A 21,520-nucleotide genomic window follows, 5' to 3' on the forward strand; every position below is an offset into this window, starting at 1 on the left:
AAAACATATGATTCTCTTCAGGGTGTTATCTTATTTCACTTCAGCTTATATCCATTGATATTAGTATATTAGATTTGTTAGATTGACCTCAAATTAAATGAAAAAAGATTCTTTATTATTTTTTTTCTGGTTGCTATGACAATATTTTGCCTTAGTAATGAGGGTGGTGTTGAACACTGTCAATCCAGGGCCTTAGGGATGAAACACCCAACTAGTCATAGTGGAGAGAAGGCAGAACCTGGAAGTAGGGGGTTGGGGACAGGTTGGGGGTGGCTGGGGAAGTTTGGCCCCAGAGACGCCATTACTGTGTGAGTTACACGTTCAGCAGCCTTCTTGAGCCTCACTTGGGCGATATGATCATTCTTGCTGACCTCGTAGAGTTGTTATGAATCTCAAATAAGATGATGTGTCCATGAGAAGCAAGCACACAGAGAAACTGTTCACTACCATACAGGTGTGAACTATCTTTATTGTAGCTTCATGAATAATTGATTTCTTATATCGTATTGGATATTCACGATGACTCTTTAGCTGGTATGGTAGTTCCTCTTCAACTCTAAGTCCTTCTCTAGTCTTATCCCAGGTCTGGATTAACACTGGTTCAGTTGTAATACACAGTATATGTGATGTGATTATCATATGCAAGACACTTAGCTAAAAACCATACTTTGGTTTTTTCATTAAACCTATGATGTCACAGCCCTATGAGGTTAAGTGCTAACACTGCTACAGATGAAAACACCGAGGGTTAGAAAGGTTAAATTAGTCATCCGAAGAGTAGCACAGTCAAAGCTGGAAGCTCTTCTGTCTTATGCCACAGCCTGTGCTTTACTTGGTGTGCCATTATATTTTTTTTGCAACTTGGTGTGCAAATTATGCAACTATGAAATCATGTCTTCTCCTCCATGAAAATCTTCTCTTACCAGTTGGGTACAAAGAGCCACCATCTCTCTCTTTCTTCTGAATATGTATCCTTCAAATCTCTTGATTCGGCACTCCAATTGTTTACTTCTTGGTTTGTATCTTTATCATTTAATTATTTTCTTTATATAGACCCCCGAAATGCTTTCTGAAATCACTGTCTTCTGTTTTAGAGGACTGAAGCCCAATTATAGCAAATTTCATTATTTTCCTACCTTTTATTATTCATCCAGTGGGACAGACATGACAATGAGGAGGGTCTTGGGAGTCTGAACATCACCTCCTGTGCCATTTCTCGATAGTTGTTAGCTGATACAACTTCTTCCATCTCCAGCCTTGTCTATGCTCCATCCCCGCTTTCTACTCTTGCTGTGACCCCCTGGTCACTGGCCCATGGTCACAGACGTGACTGACAAAGACAGCACTGGTTAAACTTTTGCATAGCTTGCTAACCTGTAATTTTTCCCAGCACTTTCCTTTGTTTTAGCATTTGCAGGTGTGCTTATCCCATTATTTCTACTCTAACTGAAATGTAAACACCTGAGATTTTTCCAGAAGCTGTGTCGTTTCCATCTCAAAAAGAGGTGATTGGCTTTAGAAATATGTTTTCTTCTGTGACTCATTCAAGAGAAACTATATTTTCACAAGAGACTATTAAGTCTAGAATCTCACACCAAGAGAGTACAGTGAGCAAAACAATGTTTCTTCTTTCTGGCCCAAATAAATTTAACAGGAAGGTAAAATTAGGATACTCATTTTGTGGCAAGATTTTAATATTAGACATCAGCAACCCTGAGAATAACTCCATAGGAAAAGCAAATAAGCAGATTTTTGAATTCCACAATCTTTATTAAAAATAAAAATAAAACTTGTTTCTACCACACAAAGTGCAGAAATAGTAAATGAGATAAACAGCTTTGCTATTCAGTGTAAATAAGATGAGGCAGAAGTAAATCATTTTGCTTTTGATTCATTTCAGCATTTGGAGCATGTTCTCTCTCCTTTAGAACTACACACAATAGGAGTTTTTGGATTGTCTTGCTATTTCCTGTTATTGGTAATGGTATGTGTTGATATAGGTTCCAAATCACATTTCCTGTCTGTCCCTTTTTCACAGCTAATTAAGTGGAAACTGATGTATAAATACAATTCAAAAGACTCACATTATATATTCTTTAAAAAACTACTATTTACTGTGAATTATAGTTGTTGTTTGCTTTCATTTATAATTTTAAAAGCTCAACTGTTAGTGTGAATTTATTGTTTTTCATTTTTTAACCTATAATTATCCAATTTAAAATTCATGTTCTAATGTTTCACTGTGAGCCTAAAGGTAGCTTTAATTTATGAAGCAAATCATCAAATAAATTCATTACATGTTTAATTTGAGGGTTAACAGACATTTTCTTAATTTTGTCATGAATTTGTTTTTCCTTGTCACTTGAAGAGAGCATAGAAAAAATAGACATTACTCATTTTTTCAGATTTTTAAAAGATATATTTTGACATAATATTTTTTTGCCTGACACCAAGTACAGATTTATTAAAACATCCCCAAATGTAGGAAAAAGATGTGATACCCAAGAGAGTGAGGCATAACTGGCTAAATGCTGATAAAAGTCTCTCATCTGTGGACTGAAATTAGTATCAAAAGGGAATTATGCCAACATTGTACTACTGAAACCAGCAAATTCTAAAATATCTTTTGGCAACTCAACATGATGATTTATTTATTCTTATTTATAATGTACCATCAATTAGCTTGTGAAAGATAAAATATAATTCACTTTTTTTTCAAATCAAGACTTACTGAAATTACGCTTTGCAAATTGGAGGAAAAGCAAGAAGAACTTAATGGTTTGCAGGAGGGCATGTGGTAATGGCACTTTTTTAATGTCTACAGATGGATTTTATTTTTTTTTTTGAGAGGCATTAAATACACCTGACTTCTTTAACACTTATACTATGGCAAATACTCAACAAATACTGATTGAATGAATGGATAAATGAAGGAGAATTGGAAAGTTGTTTGTCTCTTTCAAAATTTAGAACTACAAAGAGGGAGTTAAATTTCTGCCATACTTATCAGAATTAGCTTTTTATTTCAGTACTTTATAATTTTTACCATAAAATACCACTGAATTAATTTGCTCTACTTTGCGTTTGGTATGAACTTTTAAATCAAAGTTGGTACTTTTTGACAGATTAAACTTCAGAGGTAGTGAGATTATGTAGGAAAAAAAGAAAGCTGCAAAGAGTTTTCAAGCTCCAACAGTTTCCTTTTCTCCTCCTCACAACCACACAGTATTTTTCCCCAATATGGTATCATTTTGAATATTGGAATTTCTCTTTAGGAGACACATACATAAGTGCTATTCATGAGAAAAGAGCATGGCATACCTAAAAATAAAGCCGTGCTTTGTTTTTTATAAACCTTGTTTATGTTTATTTTTAAATCTTAGGGAAAAGTACACTGTGGGTCTCCAGAGCTGTAAGTGGGTAAATAAAGCAAGTACTGTAATTTTTCAAAGCATTGCTGACTGCCCAGAATCTGATATTATCATTCCAGCTTACAGCAACTCATTTAAGAGTATTAATATCCTGTTATTTGCAAAGGAATTCACAAGGAAACCTAAAACAATTGGAAAGACAATGGAAAAATATTATATAGACTTTTAGATGAATCAATGATGATTATAAAGACTTTTAGATGAAAAATAATGAATTAGATTTCTGATGAACTGAAGCTAAATAAAAATGCAGGTAAGGTAGTCAGGCTTCCATTTCCTTGTTCTTTTTTATGTTTTGTGACCACAAAGTTGTTTTTCCTCTGAAGATTTTTTTTCATTGGATTACTTGTTTGGTACAACTGATACCAAGAACCATAGAAGCTTAAAATGGGGCAAGAGCCTGGCCTTGTGTACCTATATTGTATTTTAGTAAGAGATGATTTCTATGGGCCTCTGTGTTGCTCACCTCCAGGGAGCATCATTGGATGGAATGCTCTGAGACTGCTGCCCCCTGGGGTTGTGCAGTGGTGCAGAGCACAAGTACAATCTGTGCTGACTTTGGCTTCAGGAATATTTTCCATGGATGGTTGTAGTAGGAAAAACATTTTCTGATCTTCATGGCATTTATGTTTTTTTAACATTCACCACAGCCTGCAAACAATGTCAGCCCGCTTAATTTTAAATATTTTTTTTTGCAGAACTGGAACCAGAAATAAAAGTAGAAACTTGATAGGATAGATACCATCCTGTGCAACAAATTTAAAATCTGAAAGCGCAGAGGTTTTTTAAATGGTAGCAGGAAATTGGCCATTCAAGAAGATGGTAGCATGTTGAGCTGGAATCTAATTTCTTTATACAATTAGGAATTCTTCTTGGAATTCTCAGCTCTTCTTAGTTAAGTGGAGATTCAGTATGGAGACTATTTCTTTTGAACTTTCAAAACACTTTTTTCCAACTCCCAGTACAGACAAATTTGCATAAGATGGGTAGTAGACAAGCCCTCGGGTTTAGTGCCTTATATTTTAAGCCAATTAAAGTGAAAAAATGCACGTATATTCACAATGAAATGAAGAGTCATTGTCATTTTTAAACATGAAAAGCCTGAATTTCAGAAAGGGAAGGTGCTTGGAACAATTTGCCAGCTAATTAATATTAAAAATAGAAAACAAAGATATGTTAATAGAGCAAATAATGTTTTTTTAATAACCAAAAATTGCTACTGGGAAATAAGACAATTTATCTTTTTCCTAATTTTATCTTTATTTTGTTCTAATTTTGTCTTTAAAATTTGAGTCTTCCTCAAGTTTTACTTCTGTGATTTTTCCTCTCCCTGTCCATTCTGAAATCTGAATTCTCACCAAAGATGTGAGTCTGTAGAGTGTAGTATTATAATTAAGTACACTGGCATTGTGAATTGTGTGGATTAGTTGATAATGGGAGATTCTGTACATGGGTGACTCCCTCTCTCACAACCAGGGTTCCTTGGACAAACCACTTGACTTGAGCTTGTACTGATTTGAACATCTGAGAAATGAAGATAATCATAATATTTGCTTCGTGTGGTTCTTATGAGCATTAAAATAGGAAATATCTGTAAAGTGCATCTAAACACTCATAGCAGTGGCAGTATTTATTGTGTACCACATGTTGTAGCATTTTGATTTTTTGTTATAATGATTCATGTTAATTACTCTCTAAGGCATGATATATAAGCATTCATAAAACATATGCTAGTGTCTTTTTCCACGTTTTATATATCAGGTTTTTGTTTGTCTGGTTGGTTTTTGGATATACATTTCCCAGGTTCAGGATCTATATCATTTTTAGTATTGTTTTTAGTAGACTTTATTTTTTAGAAGAGTTTTAGGTTCACAGCCAAACTGAATGGCAGGTAGAGTTCCCATGTACCCCTGCCTCTACCCATGAGCAGAATCTCCCGTTATCAACATTCCCCACTAGAATGGGACATTTGTTATTACTTATAAACCTTTATCGACAAGGTCCATAGTTTACTCTTGCTGTTGTACATTCTGTGGGTTTGACAAGTTTCTGACATATGTCCACCATTCTGGTATCATACAGAGTAGTGTCACCTCCCTGAAACTCTTCTGCACTCTCTCTGTCTCTCCTTCCCCTCCAGTCTCTGCAAACCACGTCATTGATTGTCTCCATAGTTTTGCCTTTTCCAGAATGCCATGCCATCAAAATGGTGCAGTACATAGCTTTCCCAGTCTGGCTCCTTTCACTCCTTCATACACATAGACATTTCCTCCATGCTTTGTGATGGCTTGATAGTCCATTTGTTGTTAGTGTTGCAAAATACCCCATGTCTAGGAGGACTACAGGTTATTTACCTAATTCAGCTGCTGAAGGACACCTTGACTGCTTCCAAGTTATAGCAATTAAGAATAAGGATGCTATGAACATCTATGTGAAGGGTTTTTGTAGACTTTTATATATATATATATTTTTTTTTATTTACTAGAGTCTCTCATACAAAGGTAAGGATTTTTAACACTTAGCATTCCACATCTTAGGTCCTAAAGAACTTAGACATAATGTATTAGACACAAGCAAACTGAAGACCAAGTGACCTAGTATTGACTGTTTACACAGTCCATTGTACCTCCTACTGGGAGGATTCTTTTACTGGGAAATTGTCACCAAATATAATGAAGAAAATATATTAGAATGACATTTTGAGAATATTACCAAAGATTTGACATGGTGAGCATAAAGACTGAGAATTATTGCACCAAGTGATATAATCAATTTAAAAATTTTAATAACAATAAATGGAAGCTATAGCCATGATATTTTTCTCATTGTTTTATAACTGCTCATTATAATTTTATTATGACTTTTTTCCATAAATTAGGCATTATGCATTTTCAGTTATGTTTTATATAGTTGGATTTTTGAATTTTTTTCCAGTGGCTGATGCCCTCTGAACTGACTGAGTCTTGTGGTTTTCACAGGTTGTGGTGGAGAGCTGTCTGGGGACACGGGCTCCTTCAGTAGCCCCGGGTACCCTAACAGGTACCCCGCCAACAGGGAGTGTATCTGGTACATTCACACAGCCCCTGGGAGTAGCATTCAGCTCACCATCCACGACTTTGATGTGGAGTATCATGCAAGCTGCAACTTCGATGTTCTGGAGGTAGGAATTCAGATGGTTTTTTAGCACATTACAGGATTTGGGGTTAGAACCAGAAATCACTCTGCAAAAATTCCCAAATTCTTTCCAGTGGCCAACAGTGTTCTTTTCTGGATGTTGGGGGGCAGGTGATGTGACTGGGAAGTAGTGCCAGGAAGCGGAAAGGAGGGAACCAGGGAACCGGGTGAGGGGGACTGAGGAGGGTGAGCCAAGGAAGGGAGCTGCTGCTGTTGGCAATGAGAGCTTAATCCTGCTATGACCTTCCGAGGTCCCATGAGGTCTGTTCCTCCGAATTACCCTTCTCAGGACACAGGCTGAGGCATTGGTCCCCCAGCTCCCATTTGCACTGATGGAGGGTGGCACTTGGGATTGTCAGCACCACATACTTCCAGTCTGAGAAAGCTCCCTTAGGAAGGCAGTGGGCGGCAGAGCGTAGAGAAGAGGCAAGTGCTTGGTGGGTGGAGGGGAGCAGGACAGCGAGCCCAAGAAGTGCCCGCAACTGCTCCAACCCTGCTACCAACACTGTATCGCAGATAATGCAGATGGCCTTTGAGGATCAATTATAACCAGCTGTTCGCTGCAGTAATCTAGTCATCAGATAATGTCCAAGTACACAGGAAATTCCTGTTACCTCAACCATAGGGATTGCATCACGACAAGGTTCTGTATCTGGTAGGACTCAAAACTCCATGACGGCTGTGTGTCTGTTTTTGTTTTGTTTCTCTACTATACCCTGGAGCCGTAGAGCACTTGGCAAATAGTAAACACCTGATGTTTGTTTGTGGGATAAATGAAAATCTCCAAGCTTCTGACTGCCATGCAGTGAAAACGTACATTTATTGTGATTGCAAAGGGAATCCAACTTCCATTTTCCCACTTGAGTGTTAACTAATACTGGGAGGTAAGAGGGGAATTCTGTCCCCCTTTTACTGCTGTCAAAACAGAGGTAAAAAAGGTTGATGGATTTTTCCACAACCTTAAGGACAGAGAGTGGAAGAGCTAAGAACTGAACTTATCTACCACTGCACAGTCCACATCAGCCAGTGTCAAAAGACAGAGATGGGCAAGATACTGAAATGAGTGTGTGTTTATAGAACGTCACGGGAAACTTTAACACTTGAAAACCTTAATTACAAACCGAGTTCTCTCCTTGAAAAGACACAGGGTTCTCAAATCATGCCTTCCCTGGATGGGCTCAGAGTCAGCAGGAATGGCACTTAGCAGCTCTAGTCTGTGCAAAGGAGGCTGATACTGCAGAAAGTGACAGAACAAGGGCATCCTTGGGTTCAGCCCAGACCCTCATCTTCACGTAAGTCCTGCGGCCCAGTCACAACTCTATCTCAGAAGAGGACCAGCTTGTGCGGCAGAGAGAGCAAGGTGGCTCCCGAAATTGATGAAATTCAGCACTCAGAGTGTGAAGTAAAAATAAGGCTCCATGTGGAAGGCTGAGATGCTCCCTCCTGCTGACAAGAATCCTCAGTTGCAGGAACCCCCTTAACTGATACAAAGGGCTGGCTGCAGGGTTTTCCGCAGTAATATGAAATGTTCCTCACCCTTCATTTTCATATTCCAAAGCCCGTGTATTGCTGCCCACTTGGCAGAATGTAAATAGGTTCATTGTACTTTGGTTTTGTCACACCCAGTACATGAGAAGGCAAAGGGCAGGCCTGATCCCTGCGAGCAGCCTCAGGGGACAGAGAGACAAAGAAGGCCCCTGGGCAGCAGTGTTCAAGCAAGATCCCCACAGAAAACTGGAAGAAGAGGCTGCAGTTTGCTGGGGACTTGGTTTATCAGGACAAGGTGGTTTCACGTGTTCCATCAAACCAGGATTTGAGGGTATACTTTGAAGCCCTTAAATATTTGGGAAATTTTTTTTAAGACTAAAGTGAGTAACTCTTGCTGTAACACTAAACTGAGTAACTGACTTGCTCTCCTAAACTTTGTTTGACATCTCTGCAGATGCTCAAGAAAGTGCTGTCATCAATCTAGGTTAATTTCTGGAGAAAAAATAAAAAAAAAGAATTTTTTCCATCCCTCACCACATGGATGCTGATAACATGTTAGCAACAGGTTTCACTGTATTTTACCCCTGGCAGGTGTGTGGCATGAAAACACTGCCGGCTTTCTCCACCCATCTGCCCTCCCTCACATCCTCCTCTCTAGTTCTGAGCATAGCCCAGCGGGCCTTGCTGTCACCAGGTATGGGCTTACCTGGGTTTCCCCTGATTTAACCAAGAGCCAATGGATTTTTCTCTCAAAAACCAGTGTCCAAAGAGAGGCCAGTTGCATTAAGCAGCAGCCCTTTGGTTACTCATAACCCTGGAATGCTGACTTGATTGTAACAATAAATGGAGCTAACAGAGCAGAAAGAAATGTTCAAAACAGATTAAAACCGTAGGCTTTGAAATGCTCTCTATCCTGAGCATTGGCTAAAAACACATGTTTTAATCTCTGATCATCAGGCCAATTCTTTTCCCCACAACGTTGAGTCACACGCTGCAATCCAGCGGACCACACCCTGACATTCTTTCCATCTTTTTCCTCTTTTGTGCTAACCATTGGTTTTATTTGTGGAAGTGAAAAGTACTGTTCTTTTGTTTCAGTTGAAGAAAAGAGCCTAAAGGGGCACAGAGCAGAAAAGGAAAGCCACCCCTCAGTGCAAAAAAACCCCCAGACAATCGCTGGTTTTTCTTTTCTTTTTTTTTTTCAATCGCTGGATTTTCCTCCACTGTCTTTGTGAGCCTGACCCAGTAAGAGGAGAAGCACAGAACATCAAAGCGGCAGTGCTCACCCTTCTGGAGGCTTCTAGGCCCAGCCGACTCATTCCTGTTTTGTTTGTGATCTCAAGGGGACCCTGAGCAGGGAAAGCAGAATATTTTGCTGACGTGCAAGTTTTCTTTGTTAGAACTAAACCCTTACACTCAGTGTGCTGTCCAAATATGTGCTGCTTGTGGGGCCAACAACTGGGAGCTCAGGCTGTGGGTTTCAGGCTCTGAGCCCTGCGCCCTGGGCCAGGGAGCAGGGGACTCTCAAGGATGCTAAACCAGCAGCAGTGTGGTTTCTCCCCTTTGCCTCTGTGTACGTGTAAAGGGCCACACAGGCCTCTTCCTCTAGTTCCCCCTCCGATGGGACTGAGGGGGCCTGGCAAACAGCGCTCCTCCTGAGGAAAACCAGCACCAAGCAGCCTGCTCGCTTCATTCCTCTGCAATTACAGCCCTTGTGCTCGGCCCTCCTGGAACAGCGGCCTCATTCATTTTGGCCTTTCCCGCATGGCTGGGGGGAATTAATCAGACAAAGAAATCATTATGGATTCAAATCACACGCTCCTCACCGAAAGTAGGCTGCTTGTTCTCTCCTTCTCTGGAGAACACTCGAGTGATGCCCGCGTCAGTCAGCAGCCGCCCTGGGGTGGGCAGGGGCATGGGCCTGAGGATGGGGAGAAACTCAGGGTGGGAGAGCCATGCAGATGCAGAGGGCGAGGGGGTGGGGAGGGCATGGAGCTACACTTTTCCGATTCTAACCTGAGCCTAGATTTAAATGGATGTTCTCGTGAGGGAGAGGAAAGGGCCCAGATACCAGTATGCCTGAAAACTGTCAGGGAAAAATTGGTCATTTTTCTACACATTCAGGTTTGGCAAGATTGAAAGCAGGGGCTCTGCATCTTTGTGTGATTCTTGTCTTCTTCATCTGCATCCCCCAGCCCCCCACACACTGGTTATCCAAGGGGCCCTTGAGAAGCCTGTGTGAGAGGCAGCCTGGGCCCTCGCCTCCCCCTCTACTGGGTGGGGCTACACCTCCTGCAAGATACTGGACATGCAGTCCAGAGGACACATTGTGGGGAGAAATGTGTCACTGGGGTATCAGGTCCAGTGAGACAAATAGTTGCAAGTTGGAGGAGCTGAGGAGGTCTGAGGACAAGCGAGAATGATGTAGTGGGGCAGAGACCTGGTGATTGCTGATCAGAAAGTGAGCACTTTTCATCTTGCTCCTGGGAGTGCCCAGGCTCTGGGAGGAAATACAGAGAGGTCTGTAGGACTCCCTCCTGAGGACACCACAGAACACGCTGATAGAGGTTACATTTTCAGTCTCTCTGAAGGAGCAAAAGTTTCATATTAAATCCTAATCTGAAATATTCAGATTGCAAATGGAAAATCCTAAAAATGTAGCAGGGTGATCAATAGTCTTCAATGAACAAACAAAATGGCTTTGTGCTCAGACTATTCCCCTGTGCCCAGAAGAATTAGCAAATCAGACATGATGCTGGACTCTCTGCAGTGCCTCTGCCAAAGAAAGCAGGAAATCCTCTGCAGACTGGAAAAAAGGAAGAGGCGCGATAAGAAGGCTCTGGAGTTATCTCCTCAGTTCAGCTCTATAGTTCTGTCTAATGGAATAAGCCAGCATTTTGTGGGTGGTTGAATCTGGGTGTTCCAAGGGCAGAGGGAATCCTTTGAAAATCTAACTCAAGTTTATAGCTCACACCCACCCAGGGTGGCTGAGATTTCACTCTCTACTAATAATATTATAGAATCCAAAGGCTAGTGGTTATAATTGCTTACATATCTCTCTCAAAGTTCTTTCTTCTCCATCCCATCATAGATCTATGGAGGTCCTGATTTCCACTCACCCAGGATAGCCCAGCTGTGTGTGCAAAGATCATCTGAGAATCCCATGCAGGTCTCCAGCACTGGAAATGAGCTGGCCATCCGGTTTAAGACTGACAGTTCCATAAATGGGAGAGGCTTCAATGTCTCATGGAGAGCAGTCCCTGGAGGTGGGTGAACCAAGGAGGTATCGCTAAATTCTTCAGTTGAACTTTTATTTAAGTTCATGACATATTTAGAGAGTGCTATGAAGGCTACGTCCTCTATTACTACTCTGACTTCCCTAATAGGGAGCATTGCTTTGGAATATACATGTCCCTAAAGAACACGATGGAGTTTAACTTCCAAAGAGTCACCTCGTATGTGAAAACCAGCCAATGCAAGTATGCACATCCATGGTAAAAGCAGAAGCAGGATGGTTGGTTAGACTCACTTGATCCCCGTGGGATTTCTGCTTGTTCACCAGCCACAATTTGGGCATTAGTAAAGTGGTAAATTACTTTATGCCGTGTGTGTGGATCCTTGTTAAATACCCAAACTATAAATGTGAAATTTGCCAATTCCTGGAATTATTACCTTTTGTTATATAGTGACTTTCTGCCCAAGATCTTAGGCTGTCTAAATAAATTGTTGCAGATTTTCAAAGATAAAATACTAATGTACAACTCTGAGCAGATGTTAATCGATACAACTACTAATTAAAGCAGTGTTTACTGATCGATTGCTCTGTGTCAGGCACTTTTCTAACTATTCTATAAAGACTGTCTTGTTTAATTTTCACAACCACCCACTAAAGGAAGTTCATTTCTTATCCTCATCTTACTAATGAAGAAATTGAAGCTTAGAGAAGTTAGTGGCCTGTCCAAAATCACACAGCTAAAAAATGTAAAAGCAGAGATATGACTCCAGGCTGCCTTATGGTCCCACTTCTGCAGGTCAAAGGTAATACAGTTAAGTTTATTAGGTCTTTCCTAAAGTTAATGATTCATTCATTTAATAAAAAATTATATTTATAGTGTTTGAATTACCCCAAAATGATTCTCAGTTATCAGAAAATAACACTGAATTTTCCCTTTCTAGTTTATATTGTCATAAATCTGAGAAATGGTGGGTCACAGAGTTAGACATTGATAGGTATTTGATCATATCATAGGAATTAAAAAACATAATGGCTGTGCAAAGTCCAGAATATCAAATTTTTAAGAGTAGATGTTAAATTATTTGTAAAATTGTATACTATTGAATTGGGCTTACCTGGTAGCTCAGATGGTAAAGAATTTGCCTGCAGGGCAGGAGACCCGGTTCAGTCTCTGGGTCAGGGAGAGATCCCCTGAGAAGAGAATGGCTACCCACTCTAGTGTTCTTGTCTGGAGAATTCCATGGACAGGGGAGCCTAGAGGGCTACAGTTCATGGGGTCGCAAAGAGGCGGACATGAATGAACGACTAACACTCATACTTCACACTACTGAATTATCAGCATTCTTAGAACCAGATGTGTTATTCTTAAAGTTTGTTATACTTTTAGAAAACAATGAAGAGGCATTTCATGGCTTTGTGAAGACTTGATTTTATTTGCATTATTTTTCAATATTTTGAAAATAATGTGGCATCAGTATCTAAAGTATTTGAAGTCTTAGACAACTGTCTTTGTTTTGTTGGAATGCATAAATTAATAGTGAGTATTTCGCTCTTTAGAATGTTTACCAAAGACTACATTAAAATGGTGGTCCAACAAAGTAGCATATTCCTCTCTGCTCCCAGATAATGGTGTAGTTTTGTGCATCAGAGACTCCTCTTATTATTGTATTGGGTCTTTCATCCATAGGTTGTGGTGGCATTTTCCAGGCTCCCAGTGGAGAGATTCATTCTCCAAATTACCCCAGTCCTTATAGGAGCAACACTGACTGTACTTGGGTCATTCAAGTGGAAAAACATCACCGTGTTCTCTTGAACTTCACCGACTTTGACCTTGAACCTCAGGACTCTTGTGTTTTGGTAAGTGACACAAATCTCAAGCCTTGTCTCTGGTCAAAACAGAGCATGTTTAGTGGATGTGTTGGCTATGGATGTTTTCAATGGCAAATCACAGGAAACTCAACTATTAGCAACTTAAAATACAAGCACATTTACTTCTTACCTAAACACAAACCGCAGAGTCAGACACGACTGAGCCACTGAACTGAACCGAACTGAAACACAAACCAGGAGGTTTGTTTAACAACCCAGTCTCTGCTCTACCACTATTAGTGAACTGGCTTTTCATTTTGTGTTTGTTACCTCTTGGTCCAAAAATGGCTGCAGCAATTCCAAATACCCTAAGTTCAAATCTGAAGAAGAGGAGATGGAATAGTGTTTGTTGTTTCCATCTTGAATTTTTTTTTTCAGTCAAGCAAGCAAAATTTTTACAAAAGCCCCCTTACAGATAATTGGCCAGAATTGACTGCAAGAAAGATTAGGGAAGTGTAGTGGATTATGATAGTGAATTTATCAGAGCCACTTTCAGTCAGTTATTATTAACTGTCTGCAGGTTATCACAAGGTTTCACTTTTCTTGCGCTCAGGATATCTTGATCTGCTGCTTGAACAAATCAGTTCAGGAACAGACTAGATGGTGAGATAGAATGGAGAAGAGCTATGGCTGTTGGTTGGTTCAGAAACTTTCCATCACTGTCAACAACTTTAATACATTTTCACCTGAAACTAATGCCTAATGTGAGAGTGACTTAGGTTGTATTTTGAAATTTTTTTTTTCTTTACAAAAGATTTTCCATCTTTTATTTGTATTTAGAGAAATCTCATTCAAATATAAGCCAGATCCTCTTGGCTAATGGATCTTTCTGTTTTAGTTTCCTGGCAGTTTCTTATACAAATTCCAACTTGCTAGCTTTCAAATTTAACTCAGGAAAATTCAAAAGTTGTTTCAAAGTAGTCCAGTCTAATGGAATGGTTTCGAGAATTATTTTACAAGACTAAGTCATTAATCTACTTAAAAGTTCAGTTGATTCATGGCTATGTATTAGCGTTTTAACATGCATCTTCAGAGTCTAAACTGGCAAAGCCTTATATGAACTTAAGGTGTAGGGCATCCACCTTCCATAATGGTGACTCTCCTGACAAGGACGATTTAAAAAATCTGAATGATGTTTTACAGCGTTTTCCTAATGCAACAAGGAACTCACAAGGTAGTGTGAAGTTTCTGAGTTAGTATCTGATAGAGATATGAGCCTGGTTTTTGAGACTGCTTTTGCCTGTGGGCATTTGCTGATCCAGAAGGAGTTAGCAGCATTTCTGAGAACTTTTCAGGGCAAAGGGGAACAAAACTTGTGTCCAGGATCTGAATGGGATAGGAGTACTGATAAAATGTCTTGAATCATAGGTAGAATGGAAGTAAAACAGCCTTCACAAAGACCATATCCCAGCTTCCAGTCACCTGAGTGGCCCCCAAATCTGAAGCCATAGAATGAGAGCAACCTTGCATCACTAATGCATCCAGGCCTTGGACATCTGACCAAAGCAATTTAAACTCTTCTTCAAAGGGAGATAAAAATCATTCCAGACCTCATTTCTACCAACAATTTTCATATGCAACAGCAAGCAAATTATCAAAGATATTCATATACATGAGAGACAATGTACCATAAATGAGATACAACATGAATAACAGACAATGGAAATAAACACACTGATAGGCCAGGTGCTAAAATTATCAGGCACACAGCTTACTAAGCAACTATGGTTGCTAAGATTATGGAGATAAAAGTCAAACTTAAAACTTCTGACAGACTGCAAATCATAAAAAGTAACATTGAAAAACACTGAAAATTTAAAAACTGGATAAAGGCAAAAGCTGAAATTAAGATCTCAGTGGAAGGATTTGGGGTTTTTTTGGTTTGTTTTATGTTAGACAAATTAGAGATGAAGAGAGAACAAGTGATATCAGAAGAATCTATCCAGAAAAAAATATATTTATAAGCAAAAGGATGAAAAATACAGAACAGAGGTTAAGATATATATAGGATACGTATAAAAGATGTAACATGCATTTATAAATGGAGTAGTAGCAATATTTGAAGAACTGATGACTAAGGCTTTTCTAAAACTAATGAAAGACATCAGTTTATAAAACCAAGATTCCCAAGGAACCCAAACAGCCAAGCAAGACAAATAGAAAGACATACTTATCTAAAAAAACTTAAAAGATTTTAATCTAAAAGATCAAGAGAAAAAAGTTACAATCAGCCAGGGGAATTGGTGAGTGGGGGAACAAAGTATCTTTTAGAAAGTGGCAGACTGAATGCTAACTTTTCAGCCGTGATGATTGAAAGGGAAAAAGAGATGGTATCTTAAATTTGAAGCAATAAAATAACTACCAACCAGGAACTCTGTACTCTCTTAAAATAACCATTAAATATGAAGGTGAAACAACGCATTGAAACAGTAGAGGTGCCTTCAAGAGAATTTTGAAAGGGCCAGAGACATCTTGTCTACCTTACAGTTGTGCCTCTGGTGGGTGTTTCTCCATCTCTTTCTCCCTCCCGCAGTCTATATGGTTCTAGGTACAGTTTCTTCTCTCTGGTAAAGTCCATAATGCATAGAATTCAATAAACAAATGTATGTGAAAAAAACAAAGCCTAGGTCAAAGGCACACTCAGCATGGCAGCACCGTTTCCCATCCCGTGGCTGTGAGTAGGATTTTCCACCCATTTATTACATAATATATAAATACAGACTGGGTTTTCTAGTAACCGTGGCTGTATCTCAGCACGCAGCTGGGCTTGACTTCATAAACTGTAGTGAGAGGAAACAGAAATGAGGAAGTAAAACCTCAAATATGATCTGGTCTTTAGGCATGAAGATAAGAAAATGAATCCTCATACTGGTGCTGGGAGGAGTCCAGTCTAGCAGATATGCTAAAATACAAAATGTAATAGTCCACACAGGTTGTCAGGATCAGGGCATACTGTGTGAAGTAGTTAGGGTCTTCCAGCCAGTAGGGGGATGGAGTATCAGAAGCAGATGCTGATAAGCCTTTGAGCCATACTTGAATGTAAAAAGTGAACTGTACCGGCAGTGTGGGACACCATAGTGCCATGGTTAAGAACTTAGCTATCCCTGGTGCTGAGCCTGGATCTTGCCACTTTTAGCTGTGATGTCCGGGAGAAAGCTAGTCTTTCAGCTGCAATTTCCTTAACTCTGCAATGGGAGCAGTACGGAGTAACCATGTCAGATTTGTTGTTGGGATATTTAAGATCATATAGGTGATCTGCTTGTCGCATAGCAAGCCCTCCCCCCAGGGCTTCCCTGATGGCTCATTGGTGAATCCACCTGCCAATGCAGGAGACATGGGTTCGATCCCTGGTCTGGGAAGATCCCACATACCGCAGAGCAACTAAGCCTGTGCATAACAACTATTGAGCCTGTGCTCTAGAGCCCAGGAGCTGGCACTAACACAGAAGTAGATGGAATCCTGTAGGGGAGTATTTTGTAAAGAAAAAGGGATCAAGTAAACCCTTGGCCCTAAACCACCATGTAGGAGGAAGATGGGCTTCCCTGTGGCTCAGAGGTAAAGAACCTGCCTGCAGTGCAGGAGACACAGGAGACATGAGTTTGATCCCTGGGTTGAGATGATCCCCTGGAGAAGGAAATGGCAACCCACTCCAGTATTCTTGCCTGGAAAATTCATGGACAGAGGAGCCTGGAGGGCTACAGTCCATGGTGTCACAAAAGTGCTGGACATGACTTAGCAACTGAACGACAGGTGGGAGAAACCGAAGGCAAGGATGCTGAGCGTTACCCAAGAAGACGAGAGGAGAAGCAAAAGACAGTGGTAGCGTAGGAGCCAAAAGTGAAGTCAGTTTTTAAGAGTGGGTGGGCAAAGGGACCAAGTCCAGCAGAGGTCAACTAGGATGAGGCTGAAAGGAAGCCACTGGATTCAGTCTTTGATGACCTTGAAAGGAACAGGACTGGTGTAGGTGGTGTTGGAAAACTCCAGATCACAGTGGGTTTAGAGATACAGGAGCTTCTTAGCTTTTTCTCAGAACAGTGGACATGAATGGTAGAGAAGGATAAAGGGTAATAGCCTATGGGAGGCAGGACCCATGGAAAGTTGTTATGATTATTTTCAGTTGTGAAGGAGCTTAATCATACCTGGACTGCAGGGTGCTGGTCACAAAAGAGCAGCTGAATATAAGAAGTAAATGAAGGAATTGATGAAGTCAGTTACCAGGGCAGAGACCCTAGGAAGGACCTGACTGGTTCTGTAAATTTCATATTTTCAGAATGAGAAATTTGAACCCGTGGCCAACTGTAAGATTTCTTTTCAGACTGGCAAATTAATTTATATTTAAAATTGCATAAATCATACACAAGCTAAGTCATTTTTGTTTATACAATTTGTAATTCACTTCCACAAAAAGAGGGCTTCCCTGGTGGCTCATATGGTGAAGAATCTGCCTTCAATGCCAGAGACTGGGGTTCGATCGCTGGGTTGAGAAGATTCTCTGGAGAAGGGCATGGCAACCCACCCCAGTATTCTTGCCTGGAAAATCCCATGGACAGAGGAGCCTGGCTGGCTAGTTCATGGGGTCACAAAGAGTTGGACACTACTGAGTGACTAACACTTTACCAAAAGATAAAGAAATGTGGAAAAGGAATATTCAGATAAGTTGGGGTAGAGCTCTGCTGGGTAGGGTTGTCAAGTGGCCCCAATTATGGGAGTAAGAGGTTTGGAACCAGGCAGGCAATGTACTGGAAAGGCTGGGAGCTTGGCTTCAAGTATTACTGAGCTGTCCAGGGGTTCATGAAGGCAGGCATTGAGGCACTAGCCATCGCTCTTTATAGCTAGATGGACACTGGATGTGAAATGTCCCTAAAAGTCCAGTATCTTACATAATATCTCTGTAGTCTAAGTTCATACAAAGCTAGTCATTCATTGTGGATACTGTCAAGTTAATTTCTTAGTTCTGCTACTTAGAGTCATTAGCAAAGAGAAAAATATTCAGCTGCCAATGATGTTGCCAGATAATGCTTGTGTTCATGGATTTTCAATAGAGCGCAAGTGTATTATTCAATACCAAAGTAAATTATGCTTGAATGGGGCCAGCCATCAGGGTTTTAAACCTCCTTTAACGATTTGGATTGTCAGAAGTGGAAATATCCTTTTTAACAGTCATTGTATTTATTGAATACATAGAATGTTAAGATTAAAAGAGGAGAGGTTAGAGATAATTTACTGTCATCAGCTTATTTGAAAAATAAGAAAATTTTTGTCCGAACAGATCAGGATTAAGACCAGGTAGAAATTAATATCAGAACCAACACTACAATGCAAGCAAGCCATAAGTATTTTGGTAAAATATAACAATTACAGTCTATCTGCAGAAGACTGAGTCACAGGATAAAGCACAACTGAAAAAGTAGGAGGAGAAGATAAAACCAGGGTTACTTTGGAACCATTCAGAACTTTTTCAGATGAACCTATATTTCACTTATTAATTTTGGGAAAAATGTTAGGATCTCAAACATGAATTGCAAAGTGGGTTTCCTTTGAAGTCAAGTGGTCTGAGTTCCATCCGTCAATTTGGTCTTTGGTGTCCACTGTGTATGAGACACTACCAGGAAGTCATTTCCAGGTTCAGCACCACCACTAACTCTCCATGGCCTGGGGACGCTGCTGCTAAGTCACTTCAGTCATGTCCAACTCTGTGTGACCCCATAGACAGCAGCCCACCAGGCTCCCCTGTCCCTGAGATTCTCCAGGCAAGAACACTGGAGTGGGTTGCCATTTCCTTCTCCAATACATGAAAGTGAAAAGTGAAAGTGAAGTCGCTCAGTCATGTCCGACCCTCAGTGACCCCATGGACTGCAGCCTTCCAGGCTCCTCCGTCCATGGGATTTTCCAGGCAGGAGTACTGGAGTGGGGTGCCATCGCCTTCTCTGGGGGATGCTAGTTTGCTCATTTATAAAATCAGGTGCCTGGGGAACTAGCAGAAAGAGGAGACCTTGGGGAGAGGATCCAGTTCTGAGTTGTGTCTGATGAGGAGAATAAGGGAGGAGTTGGAGAAACAGAAATGAAGGGGCAGGTGATGTCAGTAGTGGATTCATCCCGGAGGTCACAGTCTGACTCCATAGCGCTGGGCTTCTGTTCATCCTCTGGGGCACAAGTCCATTGGCAGTGGTGGAGGGGTCCTCTCCACATTTGTTGTCCAGAAGAGAGCTCTTCTTGAGGGAGGTCTCGTTTCCAGAGGTCCCCAGTGGACACAGTGTAAACCCAAGGGAGCCCCAAAGCCCTCACTCTGGCTGCAGGGAACTAGAGGCACAATTTTCAGCACATGGAAGAAACCGATGACATGGAACAACACAACAGTAATACACAGCCTCCACCCCACTTCACGGAACCGGCAGCGACAGTCTTTGCCAGAGGATCAATCTGTGTGATGCATGAATGACTAACAGATGCATGGCTGAACACAGGAATACGGGAACTGTTGTCATCTCTGCTCTTACAACAGTCAGCGCCCCAATGGAAAATTGAAGACGGAACATTTGGGAGCATGTTGAGTGGAATTCACCTCCTGGCACAATTATTGACATTCGATCTCAATCTTTTGAGCCACATGAGAGCTTAGATAACATTGCAGAAGCATGTCTTCTAGAATTTCATGCTGCTCTAATGAAAACAAGAGAGAAACTGGGTTTTTTGACTGCTATTGAAATGGTGATGGCATCGTGGGGATACTCATCAGAAAGCTCAGTTTACATTCAGGTTTCAACTAATCTGGTGATACGAGTGCACTTTCTGCTCAGTCCTTTTGAGTGCCTGGCATCGTTAACTTCTGGCTTCCCTCGATGACACACTGTGAGCCTTTCTTGCTCAGGCGACAGCAGGACCTACCGGCTGAGCAGAACTCTGTACAGTCAGCATGAACACGGCCCCATTAGGTTTCCTTTCACGAAGGCCGAGGATTAAAGTGACCTCCGACCAACAGCTTAATTGCTTAATTAGAGGCTCTCTCCGGAGCCTTAAACTCACGTAGCTCCGAGAGCTCTTATTGATCTCAGAGAAATGCAGCGGTAGCCCGGCGTGAGATGAGAGGGGAAGGAGAGCAGCCAGAGCAGCAGGACGACTGGCCCCAGAGACTCTGGCCTCTGATTCCAGCATCCTCTTTGCTCAGCACAATGGAATGTCCGCCTTGTGAGAACCAGTGGGGAGCAGACGAAAGCAAGCAGCCCACAGCCCTGATCAGGCCTCTCATCTGGAGAAAATATCCGCTAGGGATACAGGACCTAGGACCAAAAAAACACAGCACATGTTGAGTCACGGTTTGCTTTCTGAAGCTACTCTAGGAGAAAGAAAGCAAAATGTTGGATTTGAACTAGAGAATACCAGAGCGCCCCAACCCCCAACCCCACCCCGAAGCCACAGGGTTCTGTTTTTGTTCACATTACTTAACATTGAGGCTCAGGGTAGGCGAATGTGAAACACAGTATCTTTGTTTTTATTTTTTAAGACCCTACCTATGATGTGTTTCCTTTGAAAACATTCCGTTTCTAAAACTGAGCAAAAAGATACAGGGATAAGAGAAGTCAGTACTTAAAAGAAACAATTCTTAAACAATCCTTCCTTAAACATTTATTTTAAAAATAAATCCAGGACAGAAATCAATCTCTTTCCCATCCTCTCCCTCTTGTATTTTCCCTTTCTCCTTTACTTCTCACCATAGAAAGCTGACTTTCCATTTGAGGATGGAATCTGATAATGATTGAGGATGATCTCTGATAATCTCTGTTAAACATTTTATTTTATAGTTTGCTTTTGGTAATCCATTTAGCCATCTTGCCTCCTGGTGCCAAACGAGTTACCAAAACTGTGTCGGCACTTTACATCCCCAAAGGGAAAAAAAATTAATAATAACTGAATTGGAGCCAGTGTCCTTGGGTCTGTGGACCCAAGCTTTGTTTTGAGCTTTGTTTTGTTTGGATTTTAGCTCAGAATCTCTTTAAATGCTTGTTTATTCATAAGAATAAAATGAGCTTCTTGGGTTTCTTTTCCTACCAACATTTCCAGTCATCTCTGAGTCCCTGCTTGCAACAACTGCAAATTAGCAGAGTTTATTGTCTCCTGTAAACTGTGAAGCTGGAGTGCCACCACGTAGAACAAAGACTCAGGAATGAGAGAGACCTGACACCAGATGTGCGCTATGAATTTGCGATTTCATTTCAGAGGAGCATAGCTGGAAAATATCACTGACAGAGGAAACTGATGCTTCCTCCCTGTCCCCACCCGCAAGAAAAGCTGCTATTATGAGTAATATTTCCGTTTCCTTCCTTAC

The 21,520-nt window shown here is 40.9% G+C and overlaps 1 protein-coding gene across 1 annotated transcript in view; it reads left to right on the forward strand.

The window, feature by feature from the left end:
• Positions 1-21,520, forward strand: part of CUBN (cubilin) — a 263,097-nt gene that overhangs the window by 113,679 nt on the left and 127,898 nt on the right. The window contains exons 29-31 of the mRNA XM_040248967.1: positions 6,410-6,591; positions 11,185-11,359; positions 13,016-13,185. Of these exons, the coding sequence (XP_040104901.1) occupies positions 6,410-6,591; positions 11,185-11,359; positions 13,016-13,185 (527 nt within the window). The remainder of the gene's footprint in view (positions 1-6,409; positions 6,592-11,184; positions 11,360-13,015; positions 13,186-21,520) is intronic.

The sequence above is a fragment of the Oryx dammah genome, unplaced genomic scaffold, assembly GCF_014754425.2.
Source record: "Oryx dammah isolate SB20612 unplaced genomic scaffold, SCBI_Odam_1.1 HiC_scaffold_10, whole genome shotgun sequence".
Taxonomy (NCBI): domain Eukaryota; kingdom Metazoa; phylum Chordata; class Mammalia; order Artiodactyla; family Bovidae; genus Oryx; species Oryx dammah.